We start from the raw sequence: 23828 nt of genomic DNA, 5'->3' as shown, positions 1-23828 counted from the left end.
CTCACCACAATCCCTTGGGCTGGGTACTGTTGTTTCCCCAATTTTTTTTTTTTTAATGTAAAGACTTTTTTTAAAATGTTTATTATTTCTGAGAGATGGGGCAGGGGGGAAGGCAGAAAGAGGTGGGGACACAGAATCTGAAACAGCTCCAGGCTCTGAGCTGTCAGCACAGAGCCCAACGCATGGCTCCAACTCACAGATCACGAGATCATGACCTAAGCTGAAGTCAGACGCTTAACCGACTGAGCCACCCAGGCACTCTGTTTCCCCCATTTTATAGACACATGAACTGAGGCACTGAGGATGGAACAAGCCTGCCTGCCCAAGTTCACAATGCAAGTTGTTGACACAACCAGGACTTGTGGACACAGGTTATGGACACAGACCCAGGGACACTGCCAGGGTTATGCTGCAAGTCCCCAGCCAACACGGCCTGGGGAAGCTCTAGAGACACTGGTGGCCCAGTGTCCTCCTCTGTCAGTCACCAGAGAGAACAACCTGTAGCTGCTATGTAACCACAGACTGCAATCCCACCTTTGACCTCTGCCAGGTAGACTCCTCTACAAGAGCGGCCCTGGAGGCCCTTGGCCCCTGGAACCCTGCACAGCCCCAGCCCAGGGCCTCCTCAGCAGAGGATGAGTGCGGGGGCCTGGGTTCCCTAGAGCCTCAACCACAGCACAGCTTTTATTTGGGTCAGGGGAGGGACACTGAGGTGAGGGCCCCCCCTTGGCTAACACCCACCCAGATGACCTCCCTGCTTGGGAGTACGTGACCCCAAATTCCCAACCATTCATGGCCCCTCAAGGAAATCTGAAAACCCCGTGTTTCCCACTTCACCAGGAGAGGGGGCCTGCTTTTGCCCTTCAGGCTGGCTAGGGCCATGTACAGGTAGTGGCCACCGGACGGATGCTCAAACCCCTCGAGAACTATCATGTCCCACAGCCTCACCAATAAAGGAACTCACTCACTCTGGGCCTCAGCCCACAACTCCAGCTGGAGGCCTGGGTTGCTAGCTTAAGTCTGAAATTTTGAGTCGAACGCTGAAAAACAGACACCTTCTTTAGATGGGGCTTGGCTCGCAGCTGACTCAGCCCCTGAACCTAAAAAGCTTCCAGCTGGGATGGCTCCTTTGCCGTGAGTGTGCTCAGGCCACAGCCCTCCCTCTACTTACCCAAAGGCCTCGCAACGCTTCTGGTAGACGTCCACCTGGTGCTGCAGCGGGGTGGGGTCGCTCTGGCCCAGGCGGTTGATGTCAAGAATGGCAATCAGGTTGTCCAGCTTGTAGATGCTGGCGAAGGCCATGGCCTCCCACACAGAGCCCTCCGACAGCTCCCCGTCTCCCATCATGCAGTAGACGCGGTAGCTGCAGAAAGGAAGTGGGTCAGAGGCTAACCCCTCATCCGGGGCCCCGTGCTCCCAGCCCATCCCTCCTGGAGAGCTGTCCCCAGAGAAGGGCACAGCAGCCGCACAAGACATCCGACAGTGCCGTCCGTCAGGTCCCTGCTGCCCAGCTGGGGCCACACCCAGGGCTCTGCTGAGTAAATGAACAGTTGGTGGGGTTACTCTCACTGGGGGCACGGGACTTGAGACACCTGCATGGGGTGGGTCTACTTCTCTCCACCTGCCCAGGAACTAGTAATGTTGGGGAGCCCTGGGGACTCGATCCCAGGGGCAGGATGGGGAGGCTGAGACATGGCACCAGGAGCATCCCAGGGCAATTTGTCAGGTGGGAGAAGGGTCACTAACAGGGGCATCTGAGGACCGGGATCACGGTGGGGACAGTGCATCCTAGGATGGGCTCTCCCTGAGGCTCCAAGGCTGCTTCTCACCCCAAGACTCATGCTAGGCCTAGCCCTTTCTGTCCTGGGGGCCTTGTCCTGAGTCCACAAGGCAACCATGATGGCTTCAAAGGCAGTGCTAACTGATAAAAAGAGCACTGAACTTGGGGGCAAGTTACCTAGTGAACAGAGCCTTCTTTAGATCCTAGGGAGGGTGGAGCCAAGGGGATGAGGCTAGAGGAAGGGACACCAGTTCAGAGACTCTGAAATGTGGGGGGACGGAGGTGGCTGAGAGGCCGCGGCCACAGGCGTTAGATCCAATGACCTCATCATCCACGGGCCTGTGTGTGGCACCTAGGGGTTCCCTGTGCTGAGTAGCCCTGTCCTTGAGGTAAGCATACTTGCTGTTCCCAAATCACATGGACAAGAAAACAGGCTCAAAAATCGAGGGTCTTGTCTAAAGATCACGCAGCTGGGGACCTTAGCCCACACTGTTCATTCCTTGCTGTCTAGGAACACACACAGAGGAAGCAGTGACAGGACATGGAGATCCTTCCCTTTCCTGGCCTGGGGTCCAGCTGTGTGGCCCCAGGGAGTGAGGCTCAGAGGGGACACAGCTGCCTGCTGCTGCAGCAGGCAAGCCCTGGAGTGGGCTGCAGCTGAACTGTTCTAGCTTCAGGGCCTCTGACTTCCAGGCCAAGGCAGGGGAGCTGGAAAAGAGGCGGGGACAGCCAGGGTGTGCTGTCAGCATGACTCAGCACTTCTGCAGGCCGCCAGGTCAGGGAGGGCTCCATCATCCTCCCTCTGCCTGTGCCTTCCCTTCTGTGGCCTCCAGCAGGCCAGGCCGCTGGGTCCTGGGCCAAGAGCAGCAGTTTCAGGGCCCACACTCGAAGAGGCCTGTCTGAAGCTGTGTTCTGTCCCCACGCTGGCCTCCTGTCCCCTCTGCAGGCTGCAAGGGGCCCAGAGATGCTGCAGGGGTCGCATCTGGTACAGAAGCTCCAGAAAGTGAGGAGGCTGATGGAGACTGGTAGGGAACCTGACTTCCCCAGGAGACTGCACAGAAGCACACTGGCTGCCTTCCCAAGGCCAAGCCCACTTCTAGGGAAGTCACACTGGGGCCAAGGGTGGAGCGTAGCCTCAGGCTCAGATCAGGAGGGCGTGCTAAGGTCCTGAGGAGACACTTGGAAGCCCGTGAGCAGGAAAGGGGCCCCACAGAAGCTGGGGCTAACCTTGAGGCTCTGTACTGAAGTTGCTAGATTTGGAGAGGGGGCTGCAAATGCCCATGGTCGTGAACTACCCTGAAGAGAAGGAACCCTAAAGAGAGGCCTACCTTTGCTGCAGAGGTTATCTGAAGAGCACCTCAAATGTCCAACAACAGGACTGCCTAACAGGTTTATATCCATAAAAGAGAACACTACGCAATCATTAGAACTAGCTCTCAGGGCGCCTGGGTGGCTCAGTTGGTTAAGCATCCGACTTCAGCTCAGGTCATGATCTCATGGCTTGTGGGTTCGAGCCCCGCGTCAGGCTCTGCGCTGACAGCTCAGAGCCTGGAGCCCACTTTGAATTCTGTGTCTCCTTTCCCTCTGCCCCTCCCCCACTTGCATTCTGTCTCTGTCTCTCAAAAATAATATAAACATTAAAAAAAAAAAGCAAAAAACTAGCTCTTGACAGTTAAGGGAGAAATATTCACGATGCTTAGATTTTTCTAAAAAGCAGAATGTAAAATTGTATACATACTAAGATTATAAATTTCTAAGTTTCTTCTCTCAATAACATGGAGGAAATATGGTACATTAAATGAGATTCAAATGGGAGGTAGCTGAGACTAGGAAAACGGTTCATTTCTTTTTAATGCTGTTCCATATTTTTCACATGAGCTGTAACTGTACTCGACAACTCAAACAAAATTATTTAAAAGAGAAATGAAAGTGAGCCAACTTGACGTATGTTTCTTGGTTGAATGACAGGAGAGACGTGACCTGAGGCCAGATCTATTCGATCAGGCCACTACCTCCGGGAGCCGGGTAATTCCCTTGACATCCCCGCCCGCTCCCGACAAGGTACAGTCTAAGGGCCTGAGCCTTAGCCAGCCCTGGCTGCTGAGAACCCAGCTAAACCCCTTCTCCCTACACTGGCTTGTTCCATTATGTTAGGGTCAGGAAATGACCCTTCACGGGGAATTATTTCAAGCATCTGTAGGGAATAATTAACTCACATCTCTGGTTCTGGGCCAAATAAAATACTCTTAAACATACATCCCATTCTTTGTGCCTTTCACCTCATGGTGAATCACTTCTGGTGGAGCTGAGCTTGGCCCCAAGAGGGTCTGAAAGCCCCCAGCCTCAGCTCACCTCCTGGAGAGCGGTCTCAGGAGCCCCTTCCCCTGCACATAGTGTCACATCCTATGAGGCTCTCGGTAGCCCTTCTCTTCACTGGATCCACAGTGACCACCATACCCTCTTGACTGCCCTGGCTGTGGTCCTTGTCCTGCCAGTGGACTGCAGGGCACCGGGGAAGGGACTCCTCCAGGAATCCTACTCACGGGCTCCCAGAATCTGCTTCCCTCGGGCCCCTCAGAGCAGCCTGGGGCCTCTTAATACACTCTGGATGCTGGTCCTGGGTGCAAATTCTGCCGCCACCACTAGGAAAGTATCTTACCTCAGTTTTCCCATCTGTGAGAGGGGTAAGTGTAGTCATGTCACCACCCAGCCCACAGGGGGCTTATCAAGGTGAAACCCTAGAAAGCACTGAGCACAGGGTCCCAGTCAATAAAGGAATGAAGGAACCATCTGCCGCAGCCAACACTTCTCCCCTCCTACCAATAAAGACCTCGGTCTGCAGGCCCAATCTGGCCACACTACATTGCCTTGTGACTGAGATCTGGCGCAAGGGGGTTCTCCTCCACACGTCCTTGGGCTGGAGGGGCAAATCTCTCTGCCCACCCTCTGCAGGTCAATCTCCCCAGTGTTTGTTTCTTCTTTGGCTGACAGGTGGGGCTCAGGGATGCCCAGAACCCTGCGGAACACATAATCTCCTTCCCCACGACGAAGGCATGTGGCTCGAGCCTGGGCATGTGGCCAGACACTGGAGGGGTGGGGCCTTCTGAGACTTCAGGGTCCAGATGCTGGTCTTGGGGAATGCCACAGGAATTCACCAGCCCAATGACTCTCGGTGCACTCCTGGCCCTGCCGTCACTAGGAAGGGACACTAGGCATGTCTCTGCTCCTATGAGCCTATTTCCTCATCTGGAAATGGGGCCGGTCATGGTCCCGCACGCATGGTTACTCAGCTTCTATTCCCCACCCCAAGAGGAGGTACCTGGGTGCAACGGTTAAGGCGGGGCCACTGAGGACCCCTCCCGAAACTACTGAGGGTAGCATTTGGGGAGTGCGAGTGTTACCTGGCTTTGTCGAAGTATTTGCCCGTGTAGGCCATCCCACAAGCGGCCCCAAGGCCCTGGCCCAGGGAGCCAGTGGCCACATCGGTGAAAACTTGTTTCTGTCATAGCAGAGAGCCACAGTTACTCACAGGGGAAAGAGCAGGCAATAGCATTTCCCAACTACCCTCCCAGAACCCGGTCTTGGGCCCGCCCTCCCCCACCCACCGCTGTTCCAGGTGCAGGGCGGGCAGCCTCCACCCAGGGTGTGACCTCTCACTCTCCTGTAACGGTAACTGTGCCAGCCCTGCCCACAAGCTTGCTGTGTGACCTCAGGCTCCCACATCACCCACCTTACTACACAGTGTCCGGGAGGAGTCTATGACAAGACTGATGAAACATTTGACCCTTGTGGGTGCCCGGCTCAGTGGGAGGGGCAGGGGTGAGTTTTCATGGTGACCCACGAATTCTGAACATTCGCAGGAGCCAGCACCTCGAGGAGTAAGCTGGGACCCTTCCCTGGGGGTGTCACCAGCATCCTGCTATGACACCCTCACTGACTTCCCGGTGAACCTGTCTGCACAGCCAGGGAAGCCCAGCGGGGCAAGGAGGCTGGATGTGTGGTGCCTGAGGAGAGGTCGTCTCTGCAGCTGATCCCTGGGCTGGGGCCTCAAAACACCTTGCTTGTCTTTAAAGACCAGCTTGGGGTGAAGACCGTGCCCTGGAAACCCCCACTACATCCTTCCGTCTTCACCTCAATGCCCTCTTCCCCCTTTCCACACCATCGGTTTCTCGGTGAGCACCCTGCCCCCTTTTCCCACAGCCCTTGAAAAATAGGAAGTGGAGACAGAGGCCTGTGCTGCTCGAGGTGGGGGCTGCTTACCGGAACAGGGTGCCCGTCCAAGTCAGAGGTGATCTTCCTCAGGTTCAGCAGCTCCTCCTCAGGCAGGAAGCCGGCCTCAGCCCATACGGCATACAGGATGGGAGCGGCGTGGCCCTGCCAGGGGATGAACAGTGGAGGGGGCATCAGCTGGGGAGCTGAGACTTGGGGGCTGTTCCTGCCACACACTGAAAGCGGGGCCCGGCCGATCCTGCTGGCCCTTCCAGGGCAGTAGCAAGTGAAGGCCACGTTCCCCCTTCATCCCTCTCCAGCTCAAAGCTCCCACAGCCAAGGCCGAGTGGGCTCTGGGACAGGTGCAGGGGGAGCACAGCTGTGGGGCCGGTCGATGCCAAATCCCCAGCAGACAGCCGGCAGCCCTAATCCCTGGTTTCTGGCATGTGAGCGGACTTGGACAGCCTTCTAAGCTCTCATGCCTGCCCTGGGAGCCCAGAGGCCACAGGGCCAGAGCTGGGTACAGGTGGATTTCAGGGGTCTGTGGAATAGTTTGTGGCTGTGATTCTCATGAGTGAGTGGCAGGACAGGGTGGCTCATCCCAAACCCTGCTGTGGTGCGCCACTCCTCAGGGAGCACACAGTGGCCCTGGAGTGCTGGCCCAGCACAGAAAGATGTGTGCACAAAGCCACAAAGCTGTACCCCAGACATGGACTTGAGTCCTACCTGTTGACACGAAACAGGGGGAGAACACCTGGCAGATCATTCTCACGGTCCCCTATCAACAGTTGTTTATTTCTTAACGTGGATTTAGTGTGCCAGCTGGGTCAGCACAGACAAAGACACCAAGAGACGGGCTGGGCCGAGCCGGTGGACGGGGAGCGTGGGTGGAGAGGGTGGGCCGGGGCCAGGCTTACACTAGGGGGTAGGTCCCCTTGGAGATCACTTGCTGCCGGCACCTTCTCACCATTCCAGGGCCCATGAGACACCTGGCCCAGGAGAAGGCTGGCAGGCTGGGCTCCTACCTTGGAGAGTACAAAGCGGTCGTTGTGAGGGTTCCGGGGGTCCAGGGGCTTGTAGCGCATGGTGTGGAAAAAGAGGACAGCCATGATCTCCGCGGCACTGCAGCATGATGTGGGGTGGCTGTGGGCCAGGAGAGACACAGACGCATGCATCGTGGCCCTGGGCCTCTGACCTACAGCACTCACCTCAGGCCCACATATGGGGTCCTGGTGGGTGCATGTGCTAAGGAGTCACAGGCCTGGCTAATCAGAGCCACGTGCTCCTATTCCTGGGAGGGCTGCACGGGGTCTCAAGGATGCTGTATTGGTGGCACGGGGTCTCACCCTCCTGGGGCCCAAGAGTCCAGATCCCCAGAGACACAGCAACTGAATATTTCTGGGGCCAGACTAGAATAAGAAAGAAGGGGCCCCGGAGACTGGGCCCAGAATAGACCCGGTGCAAGGCAGTGTCAAGGCTGGAAAGTAGAGCCTAGTTCTTACCTCACGGCTCCTAACAGCAGTTGGGAGAGCTCAGCAACCGGGAAGCAGTGACCCCTTTATGTCCGACCCGTGAGCTATATCCCGGAGGCACTGCTCAGGACGGTGTCCACTTGTGAGGGATACCCTGCCCTCCCAGGCTGCCAAGTGTGCTGGCTCTCTCAGGCCATGGGCAGGGGGGTGAGGGAGTAAGGCTCATAGAATGAACACAAATCTCCCAGCAGCCTCAGTCCATGGGGTCGGCAGTCGGAAAAGTGGGGCTTCGGGCTCTCCGAGACATCACTGGTTACCTGGAAGCTTTTCAACGGGCATTTTAAAAGCTGGTATAGCCATTAAAAGCCAAGCCTTTGTGCAGAATTTAAAAGGCAAAACATATAATCTCATCTTCCACAAAGGCTAAGATCATGAAAAAATGAAAACCCAACAAGGGTTGCAGGGGGCACTGACACAAGAGACTGCCCTTCCGGCCCTGGAGTGGTGGGGTCAAGGGGTCTCCCCTTTCTTTAGCCTCTTGCTCTATGAAATACAGTTACTTGAGAGAGCAAATAACAACCTGCGTTAACAACAGAAAGTGCAAAGGTTCTACCTTAGCTGAGAGTTGTTCAGGTCTCTTTGGGCCCCACACAATTAACCCAGCACTGGGGCTAGAGACTGGGGGACATGCTGTAATTCCTGGCTGGTCCTGAAGCCTCCCTTGTCCACAGTTTTGTCAATATGTTAGCCTCAGAGCCCAGTGCCTCCCAGCCACCCGCTCCATGCAGCTTAGCATAGCCCTCTGATGCTGCTCGGAGGTCCACGTGGAAACATGCCCAATGCCAAACCCAAGGGGGCATGCAACATCTGGAGTTCACACGCACCTCCCTCCTCCCCTGCCAGTCTGCTCCCCCCACTGGGTTAGGGGGTGAGTCACTCCCAGCGCAGACACATTAGTAGAGAAACCCAGAACTGCCCATGCTGGTTTAGTACCGCATTCCCGGCACACAATCATCTTATACTTAGCCATCTCTATGAACTCCTGGTCATGGGGAAAAGACACTAGGCCTGAAAGAGGGAGGTGAGGAGATGTAAATAGGAAACCTTGCTCTGCCGGCAGGAACCCCGCTCCCTCATTCCTGTGCTGAACTTCAGCTGGAGGATATCCCCATCAACACCAGTTAGGCTGATGTCAGGCCTCCCGAGCCTCCCAGGGTGGCCCGGTCTCTGAGGACCCCATGTTTCGGAAGTTATGACCCCATGATGAGAAGTTGGGGAAGGAGGCGGGTGGAGAGTGGGCCAACCTCTCAGAGAAGAAGGAAGGAAGGCAGGTGCAACAGCTCAACCCGCCCCGCCCACCATGTGAACCCAGGTGACATTCCCCACAGGGGCTTAATGTGGCGGCAGCATGCCCAGGCCTGGGCCGAGGAGACGCGGACGGAGGCAGAAGGTCAGCCGTGAAGACACTCCAGAAGCTGAAGAGTGTTGATTTTAACCCTTCCTTGCTAGGTCCATGGTGAGTGAGCCTACAGTGTTATTCCCGCCAAAGCCAGCATCCCAGCCTCACTGCTGGCCTGGTACCCACAGAGTAAAGAAAGAACAAGTGCTTCACCTCCCCAAGGCTCAGCTCCTTCACTTGTAAATGGGGATGCTGTGGTGGGAGGCGGGGTGGGTGCCGGGAGGCCCAGTAACATAATGCATCTGTCACCACTAGCCACACCATCTGCTGGAGGACCTGATGCCAAACCTCTCAGTGCTACTCCAACTCCTCACGTGCTGGCTGGGACCATGACGCCTCGCTGACCATGCGGCAGGCAGGAGGAAAGAAACAAGCCAAAGATTGAGATGTGGCTGTAAACTGTAGAGTGCTGAGCACACAGGAGATGGTTACTTGTAAGCTCAACCTACTACAGGGACTTCAGGGCCCAAAGTGTATGGAGTCTGTGGCTTCAGGGCCTGAGTTTTCCCAACAACCCCAGCCTGCCTGGGGGCAGACTTCTGGGGGTGGAGGCCCCACCCCTGGTGTTGTGACACACCCACGGATACAAACTGGCTAGAGACGGGTGGGGGGCTGTAGGGTACTTTACATCCTACTTCCTGTGACGCATGGGGACTACAAGTTTGTCCAAAGTAAACGGTCCACTCTCAGCCTCGATTTGTTCAACCTATGAAGAGGGCACTGGCTGCTTAGAGTAAGGCCTGATAAGTGTCTCAATGGTCCCACTTAGCAGAAGACACATTCTTCCAGGTGTTCCCCCTCTCTTCCCTTTAGCATGCACTCCATATCTTCACCAGTTTCCCTGCAGGAAAAGTGCAGAGAAGGTCCCTCACCCCTCTGACTAGGCTACTCTCCGTTATCAATATGGCTTCGAGTCTCCATAAAAATGACGCTTCTCCACCCATACTCAAGCTGGGCCAAATCACAAGGAGTCACAAGGCTTCTCAGCAAAAGAACAAACCAGGGATGCCAAACAGCCTCACCAAGGGAGACCCCAACGTGTAAAAGTACAAAGGAAGTCATCTACTGTGAAGAGGAAGTAAGTACCCAATGAAGAAAGTAAAAATCACAAGTGTTGAAAACCCATAGTCAAGAAACAACTTAGAAGGTTAGAAAAATGGAGTGAGCTCAGACAGTAGAAAGATAATAAAAAATAGAAATTCATGAAATAGGAAGCAAATATACAGTAAGAAAAAAAAAATCAAAGCCAAGAGATAGCTCTTAACAAAAGAGTACAAATTTAGAAAACTTCTGATAAGGCAAGATCCAGAAAAAGAGAAGGCCAGTGTCAGAAGTGGAAGGACAGGCATACCAGATGATACAATATCTAAACAACCTGATGCAAATAAGTTTCAAAACAGGAAAATGTTTAAGAAAAAAAATAACTTATCAAAACTGACTCAAGAAGAAATAGAAAACCCGAGTAATCTTTGAACTGTTACAAAGAAACCAATTAGCAGCTGCAGATGCACGTTCACTAAGGCCCAGCAACTCCACTAGTAGCAACGTTCCCCCAGCAAAATGTGTCCTCTAGGAAACACAGGAGTTGTCCCTGCATCGTTTACAATGGCCACTCCTGGAGGCCACCCATGTGCGCATCAACAAAATAGACTCATCACATTATGTTCAGGTAAGGGAATACATTGCAGCACAGGGACAATGAGTGAACGACACAGACCCAACACCCACATGTGAGTAAAGTGCACTACAGAAGGATCTGCAGACCAGAGAAGACCATCCTATTTACAGAGATATACAAATATTTTAAAACAATAAGGAAAATAATGGGCTGGAAATGCAAAATTCAGGGTGTAGCTCTTTCTGGAGGAGGAGGGACATCCAGGAATGTTAAAGCACTGTAATGTCCTAGTTCTTAAGCCTGGTGGTAGGCGCATACAGTGTGTTATTTATAACATGTGCATTATTCATATATCTTTAAAAAAAGGTTTGTTTATTTATTTGGGGGAGGGCAGGGGCAGAGAGAGAGGAGATAGAATCCCAAAGTGGGGTTCTAGGTCATGAACTTTGAGATCATGACCTGAGCTGAAATCAAGAGTCAGACACCCAACTGACTGAGCCACCCAAGTGCCCCAGCATTATTTATATTCTTGTTTAGGCATATATTTATTTAAACAAAAATACTCAGGAGGGAATCCCAGGGTGCAAGGTGGAAGTGAACCTTGAAAGCAGTCCTAACCTCTTTCTGTTCCCAGATGGCCCTAGCTGGCTCCTGCCTGGAAAGACTGCCTCCAGACTTTCCCAGCTTTATCCCATGCCACCTCCTCTGAGAAGCCCTCCCTGACCACATTATCTAAAAATACCTCTTCTGGCCGGCTGAGTGGCTCAGTCTGTTAAGCGTCCAACTCTTGATTTTCGGCTCATGATCTCATGGTCAAGAGATCGAGCCCTGCGTTGGGCTCCGTGCTGAGCATGGAGCCTGCTTAAGATTCTTTCTTTCTCTCTAAATAAATAAATAAACAAATAAATAAATAAATAAATAAAATAAAAAGACCTCTTTTTCCCCGCATTGACACTTGCCACCACCTGACATCACATGCCTATTTTCTGCCTGTCTATCCTACTGCAACACAAGCTCCGGGCAGGCAGGGACTTTGAGCCTTTTCACTGTCGTATCCTCAGGCCTGAACAGCTCCTGGCACACAATGCACAAATGAATAAATGATGTATCCTGGCCCTGAGTCTCTAAGGATGTGACCTCTCTGAGCCTCGGTAAACATGGAGATAGTAACAGAACCTCACGGAATGAGGTAGTGTATGTGTAAAGAGCTGGGCACAGTGCACAGAAAAATGGCAGTTGTTCGATATTTGCACTTAACATATCAGAGATGAAGTTAACATCTTCCTCATTTTGAGGATGGAACCACTAAGGCTCACAGAAGGGAAGTGCCTTGCCCAAGGTCACAGAGTCTACCAACAGAAGAGCTAGGACAAAAGCAAATGCTATGAGAAAATCAGGGCACCTGGGTGGCTCAGCTGGTTAAACATCCGACTTCAGCTCAGGTCATAATTTTGTGGTTTGTGGGTTCGAGCCCCGTATCAGGCTCTGCGCCGACAGCTCAAAGCCTGGAGCCTGCTTCGGATTCTGTGTCTCCCTCTCTCTCTGCTCCTCCCTGACTCACGCTCTGTCTCTCTCTCAATAATAAATAAATGTTAAAAAAAAGAAAATTTAAATACTAAGAGAAACTGCTAAACAGATAAAATGTGGTATATCCCCGCACAATGGAATACTCAGCAACAAAAATAACTAAGTGCTGCAGCCACGTGCTACAATATGCAGGACCTTCCAGACATTATGCTAAGTGAAAAAAAACAGACCCTAAAGATCTCATTATATATGATTCCACTGATATGAAATGCCCAGAAGAATTAAATTTACAGAAACTAGATTAGTGGTCGCCTGGGAGCTGGGAGTGAGTGCAAATGAGCAAGAGGGGCCTTTTAGGAATGATGAAGTGTCCTGATGAAGTGTCAATCACGGTTAATTTACTAAGTTTACTAAAAGCCACGGCCTGTACACTTAAAATGTTATGATTTGCATATAATACCCAATAGAGCTGTTGCAGATTGTTTTTAAGTTTATTTATTTATTTTGAGAGAGACAGTGAACAGGGGAGGGGCAGAGAGGCGGTGGGGGTGGAGGGAGAGAGAGTACCAAGCAGGCTCCTCACTGTCAGCACAGAGCCTGCTGTGGGGCTCGAACTCACCAACTGTGAGACCGTGACCAGAATGGAAGTCGGACACTTAACCAACTGAGCCACCCAGGTGCCCCCAGATTTGTTTTTCAAAGGAGGAAAAGGGGTGGGGAGCCCCCAGTGGAGGAAGTTCTCGAATGTCCGCGTTTCCCTGTCCCGTCATACAGCCCTCAGAGATCCATTCAGGCCACAAGTGCAACTTCTGAACAAGAAGCCCAAACCGTGCAGGCCCAGCCAGCCGGGCCCACCTGCCGCTGGAGTCATTCACCTAGACCCCCACAAACAGCCTGAGCAGACTCTGCCTCACTGGTCAGCGCAAGAGCACAGAGACCTCCGGGCAGGCCCCCACCCTCAGGGTGCTCCAGGCATCTGGGGCGAACAGCTGTGGAAGTTCCAGATGCTGTGACCCAGGCTCTAGTGACCACAGAGCTGCCTAAGGAAGTTAAAGCCCAGGGACCAGGGCTGTGACAGGGGCCACAATGCGTTCAGAGCTGACGGGAAACCATGGAACATCTCAGTCAGACCTTAAGCTGGTTCTTGGTTTCAAGAAACACTGACCACTCAGGCGAAGAACTGAGTCACTCTAGGCTGGTGTTTTCACACTGAGTTGGGAAATGCTGCTGCTGGGGAAATCTCAACGGGCTGTGTGTGCTCTTGCCTCAATCAGCATCAGGATAGGGTGGAAAGCAGCCCCCAAGGAAAAGGAGGCCCAGGCAGCAGCTTTCTGCCCAGAGAGACAGGGCATACACGGGGCCAGAGACTCAAAGGGGCCTAGGCCATGAAGGGGCCCTCTGAGCACTCAGCCAAAGCATCCTCGAATGCCAAAGCTGGGTATGTCCTTCCTGTCACTTCAAAGTTACAGGGACCACCAGAAAGTGGAGCTCATAACAGCAGATGGCAGGACCCCAGAGCTTGCTCAGAACCACCTAAGGACTTCTCCTTTCAAGATGGGGAAACTTCCCTGGGATGGGAAGGGCCTTTCTTTCTTTTTTTTTCTTTCTTTTGCATTTTTATGTATTTTTGAGAGACAGAGAGAGACGGAGCACAAGTGGCAGAGGGGCAGAGAGAGACTGAAACACAGAATCTGAAGCAGGCTCCAGGCTCTGAGCCGGACACAGAGCCAGGCACAGAGCCGGACGTGGGGCTCGAACTCACAAACTGGGAGATCATGACCTGAGCTGAAGTCGGACGCTGCAGATGCTCAGAACAGGGCCTGGGTTAGGTTCCTGTCGTCTTCTCCTCACCAGCCAGGTCTGGTCAGACATTATATTCCCAGGTATCCCTCCCAACACTGTGGGTCAGAACCCAAGGGACTCGCTACAGGCACAAATCATGCCCCCTCTCCCCCCACCCCACACTTCAGGCCTAATTCTAAAGGTGTCCTCCAACAGCATTCAGCACTATTTGGATAATGCCACAGCCCAGAGCCCCGGTCAATGAGAGCTACAAAATCTTCATCACCAGCCTCAGCAGCTAGGCCACTTCTGACAAGGCCACCGGGTTTCACTTTTTTAAAGCCTAGATGAGCTGGCTCCCTGCCACAGTTCCCTCAGCATGTGCAGGGATAGGACCCCGGAGAAGCCTGGCCATTGTTGAAGCTGCCTCCACAAAGAACCCTCTGTGAGGCTCTGTCCCTCAGCGCCTCTGACACAGAGGCCAGTGTCCTTACTCCCTGGGGCCTGGGGAGCTGACGTGGGGTCAGCGATGGCAGACGAATGGGAAAGCTCCTGAGAATCCAGAACCCTCCTGAACACAGAACGTGTGAGCGCAGCCCCTGTGGGGGGCCATGAAAAGACCTGGCCGAAGCACTGTTTCTCCCCCAGGGCGTAAGCTCCCCAGAAAAGGGGTGTCCCGAAGGGATGGTCACTTTGGCTGTGGCTGCTGCCCAGACTGGGCCAGGGCCTCACTCCCTGTGGGGAGTGGGTAGGGCCTCAAGGTGAACATCCAGAGTCCTCTGTTGCCATCTTTTGTGCACACACAGAGCTCAGCACACACCCTCGAACACCCCTCGTGACAGGGGTTGTGTAGCAGTGTTACTTCCTTCTGAAAAAGAAGTGTGCTCTAAGTCTCTCCTGCGTCTTTACACACTCACAAACAACACAGGAATCATGTCTTCTATGCTCTTTTCTTCCTTTTGGCAAATGGACACTTTTTGAGCTCAGTGAGTTCCTCCAAAAGGCATTACAATGTAAGCTTGAGTGTCTCTCAGGGCCACACACTGTATCTTCTTCCTGCAGGTTTTTAACCACGTAACAGAGACCCAGGAGAGCCACTGATCCCACCCCCAACAGCTGTAATGTTATCTTATTTCTCTCAAAATGCTTTCAGACTGAGTGACATCTGCCATCACTGCACCTGGTCTTCCCTTTTCCAACTTCCCCCTGGGAGGCCCCTTCCATTATAATGTTACTTAATTTCTCCAAGTGCCTTCAGACTGACTTGACTGATACCTGCCATTACTGCACGTGGCCTTCTCCTTTCCCCAACTTCCGTTCTCCAGCCTGGCACTCCCTGCCAGCCCCATGAGTCTTCCTATCAACCCTAGCCCCTCACCGGGAGCACAGAATAGCTAGCCACCAATGAGCAGCTTGGGCAGCTCACTTAACACCCTAGCCTCAGTTTCCTCATCTGTCAAGTGTGCAGGTAACAGCATCTATCTCATACGGTTATTCTCAAAACGCATGAGACAACATTAGCAATAAAGGATGCTTTGTGTCATGCCAGGGATACCCATTTGGGGGCAGGACCCTGCAATTGTCTGCAGGTCATATCTAGTCTCGCAAGATGCTCAGATATGTAACACCACTTAGTCGGGTAACTGCTGTCTCTGCAGCTAGATCCCCAAGAGCCTGGCTAGACAGGTCCTAGCACACAGTAGGGATCAATAAGGCCCTGCAGGGTGAATGACCCACTGAAATGGTCAAGGGAAGGAGATCTAGTAGTACCCAGCAAGCAACACAAGGTGTGCGGACCTACTGTGTGTCAGGCAGGGGAGGGGCACTGCAAGGTGTCTGGCAGGGGAGAGGCACTGCGAGTAAGGCAAGGGACGTCAATCAGAATGGGCAAGTCTGACATAAACCCGATAGAAATAACAGCTCTAAAGCATGCATGGGGCGGGGGGGTGGGGGGTGGGGGGTGGGCAGGAGAAGCTGCCCGCCAGGGGAGGTCTAATCCCTTCTGAGAACTGGAGGTCTTGAAGGCATAAAAGGTGAGTGAGTACCCATCCTGAAAGTCAGAAGAGATTTACTTATTAATGTACCCTGTATGACACTGGCCAGAAGCCAGAATTTTGGGGTTGTTCTAAACACACAGCTTGATTGGAGAGATTCCTGGAAAATCACCCCTACCCAACCCTCAAGATCTCTTCATCAATCCAGCACAGGGCAGTCTCTGCAGCCTCATGCCAGGCCCCAAGGGAGGTGCTGGAATCCCTGAAACCACCCAGTTTCAGTGGGAGCTACCATTGTTCCCATTTTACAGAGTGAAAAAGCCTGTGGAGTAACTAACTCACTGGCCCACCCTCTCAACGGACCTCACCGACTGCCTCCAGCAGCACAGCGCCCTGTCATTATGTCCCTGCTACCTTCGGAGGCGGCTCCCTGGGATCAGCAGCAGCCTTTCAGCACCTTCTCAGCCAGAAAGGCTGGCGGGAAAGGATGTTGGGGGATGGGCCTCCCGCCCCTGCCCCTGGCGGCTGGCCATGCCCTGGGACCTTGTCCTCTATCCTCGGTTCTCTCAGCCTTCCAAATCCCCACTCCCATTCCTCCCGCCTCCGGCCTGCAGGTCACGTCTTAGACCTCCCCTGCACGCCGCGTGCCAGGGTTCTGCATCCACACGGCCACTTCCTCCCCACTCTGCATCTCAGCAGACCCCTGCTCCAGAATCAGACCCAAAAGCAAGGGTGGCAGGAACGTGAAGAGGCGAAGGGGAGAGGTTGTGAGGCGGAGAGAGGGCCCGGCCCCACTCAACCTGCAAAATGAAGGGTTAAAACAGACGCTCTCGCGTAGGGCAGCTTGCATTTCAATTGCAGCCCTCGCCGTGTGTCACCTTGAGCAACTGACTCAAACTCAGAGCCTCGGTTTCCCCATCCGCAAGGTGGAACGTTGGCGGTGGCGCCCACAGAGGGCCGAGCGTGCAGAGCGCATGGCACAGGGCCGGGCTCTCGGCCACAGTGCAACAATAGTGGCCCTCTCGGCTCCGGATTCCCAAGCGCAGTCCGCGCGCCGCGGAGCCGCAAGGGAGCCTGCGCCCGGCGAGGGGCAGGGCGGGCCCGAGACGCAGCGGGAGCCGCGGCCCACCGGATGGAAGCCGGCCAGAGAGCGCGCGCCGCGGCGGGAGGCGCCTCCGGCCCGGGCCCTGCGAGGCGCGCGCCTCTGCTACCTGACCGCGACCCGGCCGCCTCCCTCGAGGAGGCTTAGTGCAGAGCGACACGGAGCTGGCGCGCCCACAGTTACCGCGGCCTTCGGAACGCCGCCCTCCCCCGCCACGCGTCTGGCACTCACCCCGAGCCGGCCGCCGTGGTGGCCTGGATGGAGCTTATGCGCAGACGGTTGGCCGTGTCCTTCAGGGCCTGCAGCTTCTGCTGATCAGGTTTATGGTAGCCCTCCATGGCGTGGCCGGGCGGGCAAGCGGATGGGGAGGACGAGGACGCGGTCGCGGAGACGCACGGGTTGCACTACCGCTCCGGCGATGACTGGCAGGGCCTAGGCCCGGCGCCGCCAGGGGCGAGTTAAGACTCCCCGGACCCGCCCACGAGGGCGGGGCGCCGGCATCACCCCAGGCCTCTGCGCCGCGGAGCCCTCCTCGTCCCGCCCCCGCCCCGCCCCCTGGCCGCAAGAGCGACCAGTAGCCTAGCCTTCCCGCGCCGTTCCGGGAAACCCAGGACCACGTCGTCCTGGGCGCCTAGGGACCCAGCCCCACTCTATCCACCTCCCCCTCCCCCTGTTCGGACCCAGACATTTGCCGGGCAGCTTGGGGCTGCCAGGCTCCTGAAACAGAACTGCCCTGCCGGAATTAATTATACAGACAAGTAATAATAACTCCAGGTTCTAGGCTTAGCTCAGTTTGCCTGACTCACATCTTCACTGCAGAATGTTCTGTCTCCTTCCTCCGCACAGCTCTGGGTGGAATTGAGAGGGGAGGTTTCATTGGTAACCCATTTTACAGATGAGCAAATTGAGACCAGCCAAGGTCACATGGCTTGTGGGTGCAGAGGTCTTCCCTAGCAGAATGGCTCTATCTACAAGCCCCAGTCCCAAGAGAGTAAGCCCCAGGGCTTTGGGGGCCTATAAGATGGGGATTATGAAAATGAGAATTAGCAGTAGTAGTAATGATAATACCAGCTGACGTTAACTGAGAAATTACAAGTGGCAGGCCTTTCACAAATTATTAGGGCCTAAGGGCTGCAAGATCAAAGGGAGGTATCACCAGGGTATATCATGGTCAGAGGCCTGGCAGGGTCTGAATAAAGAGGACACGACTTTTGGGGTGCCTGGGTGTCTGAGTCAGTTAAGCATCTGACTTTGGCTCAGGTCATTGTCTCGAGGTTCATGAGTTGGAGCCCCGGGTCAGGCTCTGTGCTGACAGCTTAGAGCCTAGAACCTGCTTTGGATTCTCTGTCTCTGTCTTTCTCTGCCCCTCCCCCCACTTGAACTATGTTTCAAAATATATCAATAAACATTAACAATTTTTTTAAAAAGAGGACATGGCTTTGAAACCATTTGAGAGCTCTGTGTCTTCCAACTCTATTTCCTTTAGAACAGTGGTTTCCTATTCCAAACCTCAATTTCCCCATCTGCCCGGTGGGACTAATCCTTGCCACTCTGCACCCACCCTGGTCTCTGATGATGGCAGGAGACTCAACCAGACTCTGGAGACCCAGTAGTGATGGAGCCCCCCTCCCCACCATGGGGCTCTAGGGTCCCCTGGGGGCAGCTTCTCATCTTGGGTCCAGGTGAATGAGATCTGTTTCATCCTGGCTTCAATCGTATTTCAGGGGCTCCTGGCTTTCTTTCCCCAGGGTCCACTTCGGGACCAGAATCCTGAGTTGACTAGAGGTGTTTGTCCAAGTGGGTACTCCTGTCCCCAGGTCCTGAGTCATTATTCAGCCACATGCACCACATAAATCACATGGCAATCGGGAGGGAGACCTTGGGTCCTGCTGGTCACGGCTTTATGTCTGGTGTCAAGCTGCCATTTTGCTCCTCTACTCCCTTCCCATCACCCCCATCCTCTTTCAGCCTCCTGGTTATGCTCCCTGGGGCTGCTAGAGAGAACTTCTGCTGCCTCCCAGCTAAGCTCCCCTTGCTCTCCCTCCACCCATAGAACACATTTCCTTGTGGTGTGCATGCTCTGCTACTCCCACCTCTCTCCCTTGTCCTCTGATGGTGCCCCCACACCCACACCATTCCAGCCACACTACCCTTTTTGCTTTCCTTAAAAAACACTAAGCCCACTCCACCTAGAAGTTTTTGCATGTGTTATTCCCCAAGTCAGTAATGCCATTCCTGAATGCTTCGCATGGCCTGGATCCAGAGCAGCCCTCCTTCCCATCTGTGGTGTCCCCTGCCACCTCCTGGAGAGCTTTATCCCAGGGTCTACGACTGTGTCTCATATACAGTAGGTGCTCAGTAAATGCCTTGGGAATGAAAGTATAACGTTGCATGATTTGTCCAAGGTCACACAGCCAGCAACTGCTAGAGCTGCACCCAGGGACAGAGTGTCCCTGGGAGACATCAGGGCAGGGAATCTGGCTTTTTAGGAGTTGGGACACAAAGGGACACTGCTGGAGGATAGGAGGTGGCACAGCTGTCCTGCTGCCAGCATCAGGTGTCAGCAAAAGGCCACAGCGACCTGAAAGCAGAGTCATGCACAGGAGGCTGAGCCATCCCCAGGACCCACACAGCACTTGGGGAGAAGGGCACACTTAGGGCAACCTGGGCAAGTCCCCATGTAAGTTTCCACAGCCGGCTCCCCATGGGACCTCCAGGATCACTGGAAGGGGCTTGGAGGGAAACTGGGGTGCTGAGGGGTAACATACAGCCTAGCACTGTTATTGGGGGTAGCTTTTGGTCACCACGACAGTGCTGATGGATTGTAATGGCTGCCTGGAGCTGAATGTTGAGCACAGAATTCTGAGCTACATTTCAGAAGGAAATGCCAGGACCCATCAGCAATGCTGAGCAGAGGCGACTGGTATGGGAGACTGGGAGTGGGAGGCATGCTTCTCCCACTTCTGCTGGGTACTGCAGGGAGCTGGGCTGGGCGCGAGCAGGAGCAGAGATGGCTGGAACCATGGGACTGCCACATGCTCACACACACACACACATTCGCACACACACATACACTCACTCATGCCATTTCCCTCTCTTGCCTGCCCTGGAGAGTGCAGGCGGCATCACCACAGCACCTTCGTGGCCCCCTGTAAAGCCTGTGTGCTTTAACTAAGGCACAGGGCAGAGCCAAGGCCCAGCTTCTTCTGCTGCTTGGCCCATGGCGTCCAGCCAGCCCTTCCAGCACAAAGGCTCCCACAATGCCCATGCCCTTAGACAGCAAGCTCCATACCTGGGAGATGATCCTGAGGGAAACCCTGGCTGCAAACAGGTCTGGGCAGCAGAGGACAGGGATTGGCAGAGGCCTGAGTGGTCATTTTACCAGATCAGCATGAAGACCAAACCTCAGAAATGGGTTTACTCATTTACTCAGAGTTTATTGACTTGGGGACCACAATCAGGAGGGCCTGTGGGGGAAATGCAGGTCCTTAATGGCCCCTACGACCAGACTTGGCAGTCCTCTCAGTGGCTACATCATTAGAATTGCCTGAAGCAGTTACTCAGCATGCGGCTCCCTGGGCACCACATCTAACTTTCTGAATCAAGAGTCTCTGAGGTGGGGCCTGTGCTTCTAAGAAGATTCTCAGGCAATTCTGTTTGGGGGTTCTAAGAGCTCTGCAGAGAAAAACGTCGAGAAGACCATTAGGACTTGGGTTCTGGAGCTGAACAGACCTGGGGTCAATGCTTTGCTGGGTGCCCTCTAGGGCTGAATATGCTACAGCCGGTTAAGCATTGAAATTTCAGCATCTGGTGGGAAGATGTCGTGATATGTTGGTAACAGGGTGAAAGCAAGGTGTAGAACAGCAGGTAGAGTGTGATTCTACTTCTGTCAAAGATAAAAAAAAAAAAACACAAAACGGGGTGCCTGGGTAGCTCAGTAGGTTGAACATCTGACTTCGGCTCAGGTAATGCTGTCTCAGAGCCTGTTTCGGATCCTCTGTTCCCCCTCTGCCCCTCCCCTGCTCGCACTCTTTCTCTCAAAAACAAATAAACATTAAAAAAGTAAAAAAAAAAAAAAAAAAGCTAAAAGCATGTGTGTGCATGCTGCCCCTGTATGTGCGTGTTTGTAAGTTTGTGTGGACGAGGAGAGCCGGCAGAGATAGGCAGGTGGACTCTCAGATTTCTCTTTTGTTGGAATTTAGTGCCAGTGAACACGGATGACTTTTCTAGTCCAAAAAAAGCAAAACAAAATTCTATCTTGAAAAAATGTTGTTGAGGTCAGGGGATGCCTTTTTATGAAGACACTTTTTCTCATGATTTTCCATGATTATGTAAAGCTGCCCCTGTGTTTCATAAGCCAGGCTGCGGCCCTGGCTGTTTTGGGGTTGGGAGCACACCCCCAGGCGGTGGGTGCTCGTCCTCCCGTCCTTGCTTTGCTATCCACGTGAAGCTTGGGGCAGAGCTGCCCTGATGTGCTCCTGCACATCCACTGAGTAGGCACTGATGAGGCGTGAACAGTCCCAAGCAGCTGCATTCCTGAGTGACAGTGCTGGGCATCGCTTTGGCAGCTCTAGGCCCATGTGTATGCTCCTGCGGCACGCCTGGGCTGGGCACTGGCATTGGGCTTGCATCGGAGCCAGCATCCGAGTCGGGGGCCTCCAGACACTTTCCTGGACTCCTATCCAGGGCTGCGGCCTGCAGGGGACTGGAATAATTCCTATGTGAGTGTGTGTCTAGCCTCATGGCCACCAAGATCGAGTAGAGGGCCCACTGCGGGCATTCTCTATAGGCGTGTACATTGATTAATTAAGTTTTCATAAACCCATCTTTCCGCTCAATGCCCCAAATTTCATTCTGGAGGCATGTTTGGGAAAATGCCTTTTTTGATAATGTTGCCCCCAGGAAGGTGAGATCACATAAGGTTCAACTCATGAAAACTCTGTTGTTTTTTTTTTTTTTTAGTTGACTTTTGTTTTTGCTTTTGTTTTTATTTTTAAAAACAGGTTTTTGGGTGCCTGGGTGACTCAGTCGGTTAAGAGTCTGACTTCCACTCAGGTCATGATCTTGCGGTTCATGAGTTCAAGCCCCACGTCAGGCTCTGTGCTGACAGCTCAAAGCCTGGAGCCTGCTTCAGATTCTGTGTCTCCCTCTCTCTCTGCCCCTCCCCTGCTCATGCTCTGTCTGTCTGTCTCTCTCTCTCTCAAAAATAAATAAACACTAAAAATTTTTTTTAAATAAATAAAAATAAAAGTAAAACATGCTTTGGGCAAAAACCTAGAAGGTATAGGGGCATATGGTTGGCTCAGTTGGTACAGTATGTGACTCTCAGTCTTAAAATTGTGAGTTCAAGCCCCATCTTGGGCATGGAGTCTACTTAAAATAAATACATAAAATAAATTGATTAATTAGTTTAAAAAAACACCTAGAAGGTACAGGAAAATTTTAAAGTAAAATAAAATCATGCATAATCCCATCCAAAGAAGGTTAAAAGTTGTTTGTTCATTTGATGAATATTGATTCATTAGGATTGTTATAAAGAAAATAAAGCAGGGTCAAAGGTCAAGGTCTTGGAGAAGGGCTGGAGACGGGCAGCAGGACACATCTGGACCCCAGGTATCAGGTGCAGCTGAAAACTAGAGTCATTGCTCAATATGTGTTTGCTATTACAGGTTCTTTTTAAAAATTATTATTTTTAACATATTGTCAGGATCGTATACAATTTGCCATTTTTCTCCTACATTTTCTCATCAGCATTCTAAAATTTTTCCAAGACTTCATTTTTACTAGCTGTGTATCGTCCTGTCATAGAGTGATGTCCTCATTTACTAGCCGCCCCTTAGTGGTGGATATTTGGAGTGTGTCCATTTTTCACCATTCTATATTACCCTGCAGTGAACATTTTGGTGCCTATAACCTTTGTCCTCCTGGCAGGTTATCTCCAGAACCCAGAGTTCCAAATAGGAAAGTACTGGGTCAGAGGGTACTTTCTAGAGCTCTTGATACATATTTGGCAAAGAACTCTCTAGAAAGTGGTTCTGTGACTTAGTCACCTTTGTCTCTCACTGGAGATGTCCCAGCATGCACTCAGGGTAGAAAGTGGAAGAGGGAATCTGAAACCTGCATGGCCTTGGGTGGATCCCTGCCCTTCTGAACGGGACCTCAATTTCTTCATATCTAGGAAATGGGTTCATGCTTGCAACACAGAGGCTGAGTTTCCCCTTTGTGCCAGGCCTGGAGTGCTGGCTCAGAGCCTTGCTGGGCTACTCTCTGCCTGCAGGAAGCCAGTTCAAGTGAGTTTAACAGGGCTGCAAGGCTGCTGTCTTTTTCACAGGCTTGGGAGCTATTCTTGGCAGTGTTATGCTGGCACTAAGAGGGGTTGGACCCCAGTGGCCAGCACGCCAAAGGAAGGTCAATGAGAAGAGAGAATCCTCTTTGATTGAATAGAATTTTGTACATGGCTTTCTCCTGGACATCTGCAGACCCTGGGGCCCTAGGCACATGGGGAGGAGGAGCGGATGGGAAAGGGAACCTGGAGACAGGAGATGACGCACCAGCTCCTTGACTTCCTGGGACCCAGACACACGTGGCTCCTTCCTTTCTCATGTAATGCTTCTTTTTAAAAACTATGGCTTCACTGAGATATAATTAACACATCACAAAATCCACCCTTTTATTTATTTTTATTTTATTTTATTTATTTTTTATTTTTTTTAATTATATATGAAATTTATTGTCAAATTGGTTTCCATACAACACCCAGTGCTCATCCCAAAAGGTGCCCTCCTCAATACCCATCACCCACCCTCTCCTCCCTCCCACCCCCCATCAACCCTCAGTTTGCTCTCAGTTCTCAACAGTCTCTTATGCTTTGGCTCTCTCCCACTC

The 23828-nt window shown here is 52.9% G+C and overlaps 1 protein-coding gene and 1 long non-coding RNA gene across 8 annotated transcripts in view; both read right to left on the bottom strand.

The window, feature by feature from the left end:
• Window positions 1-17399, bottom strand: part of TKT (transketolase) — a 44759-nt gene extending 27360 nt beyond the window's left edge. For 2 of the 5 annotated variants that reach the window (XM_040454800.1, XM_040454801.1), the window contains exons 1-6: window positions 9074-9220; window positions 8484-8529; window positions 7015-7132; window positions 6041-6154; window positions 5182-5279; window positions 1172-1363 (exon numbers count right to left, since the gene is read on the bottom strand). In XM_040454800.1, the coding sequence (XP_040310734.1) occupies window positions 1172-1363; window positions 5182-5279; window positions 6041-6154; window positions 7015-7132; window positions 8484-8529; window positions 9074-9155 (650 nt within the window). In that variant the 5' untranslated portion in view covers window positions 9156-9220. Of the gene's footprint in view, window positions 1-1171; window positions 1364-5181; window positions 5280-6040; window positions 6155-7014; window positions 7133-8483; window positions 8530-9073; window positions 9227-17174 lie in introns of those variants that run through there. The other 3 variants (XM_040454803.1, XM_040454804.1, XM_040454802.1) reach the window with 3 other exon arrangements.
• A 2956-nt stretch (window positions 17400-20355) lies between these two features.
• Window positions 20356-23828, bottom strand: part of LOC121016845 (uncharacterized) — a 15260-nt gene continuing 11787 nt past the window's right edge. For all 3 annotated transcript variants that reach the window (XR_005784490.1, XR_005784491.1, XR_005784492.1), the window contains exon 3: window positions 20356-20618. This is a non-coding gene — a long non-coding RNA (uncharacterized LOC121016845). The remainder of the gene's footprint in view (window positions 20619-23828) is intronic.

Source organism: Herpailurus yagouaroundi, unplaced genomic scaffold (genome assembly GCF_014898765.1).
Source record: "Herpailurus yagouaroundi ecotype Mexico unplaced genomic scaffold, PumYag 213, whole genome shotgun sequence".
Taxonomy (NCBI): domain Eukaryota; kingdom Metazoa; phylum Chordata; class Mammalia; order Carnivora; family Felidae; genus Herpailurus; species Herpailurus yagouaroundi.
The sequence above is the reverse complement of the archived record's forward strand: the minus strand, read 5'-3'. Positions and strand labels throughout refer to the sequence as shown.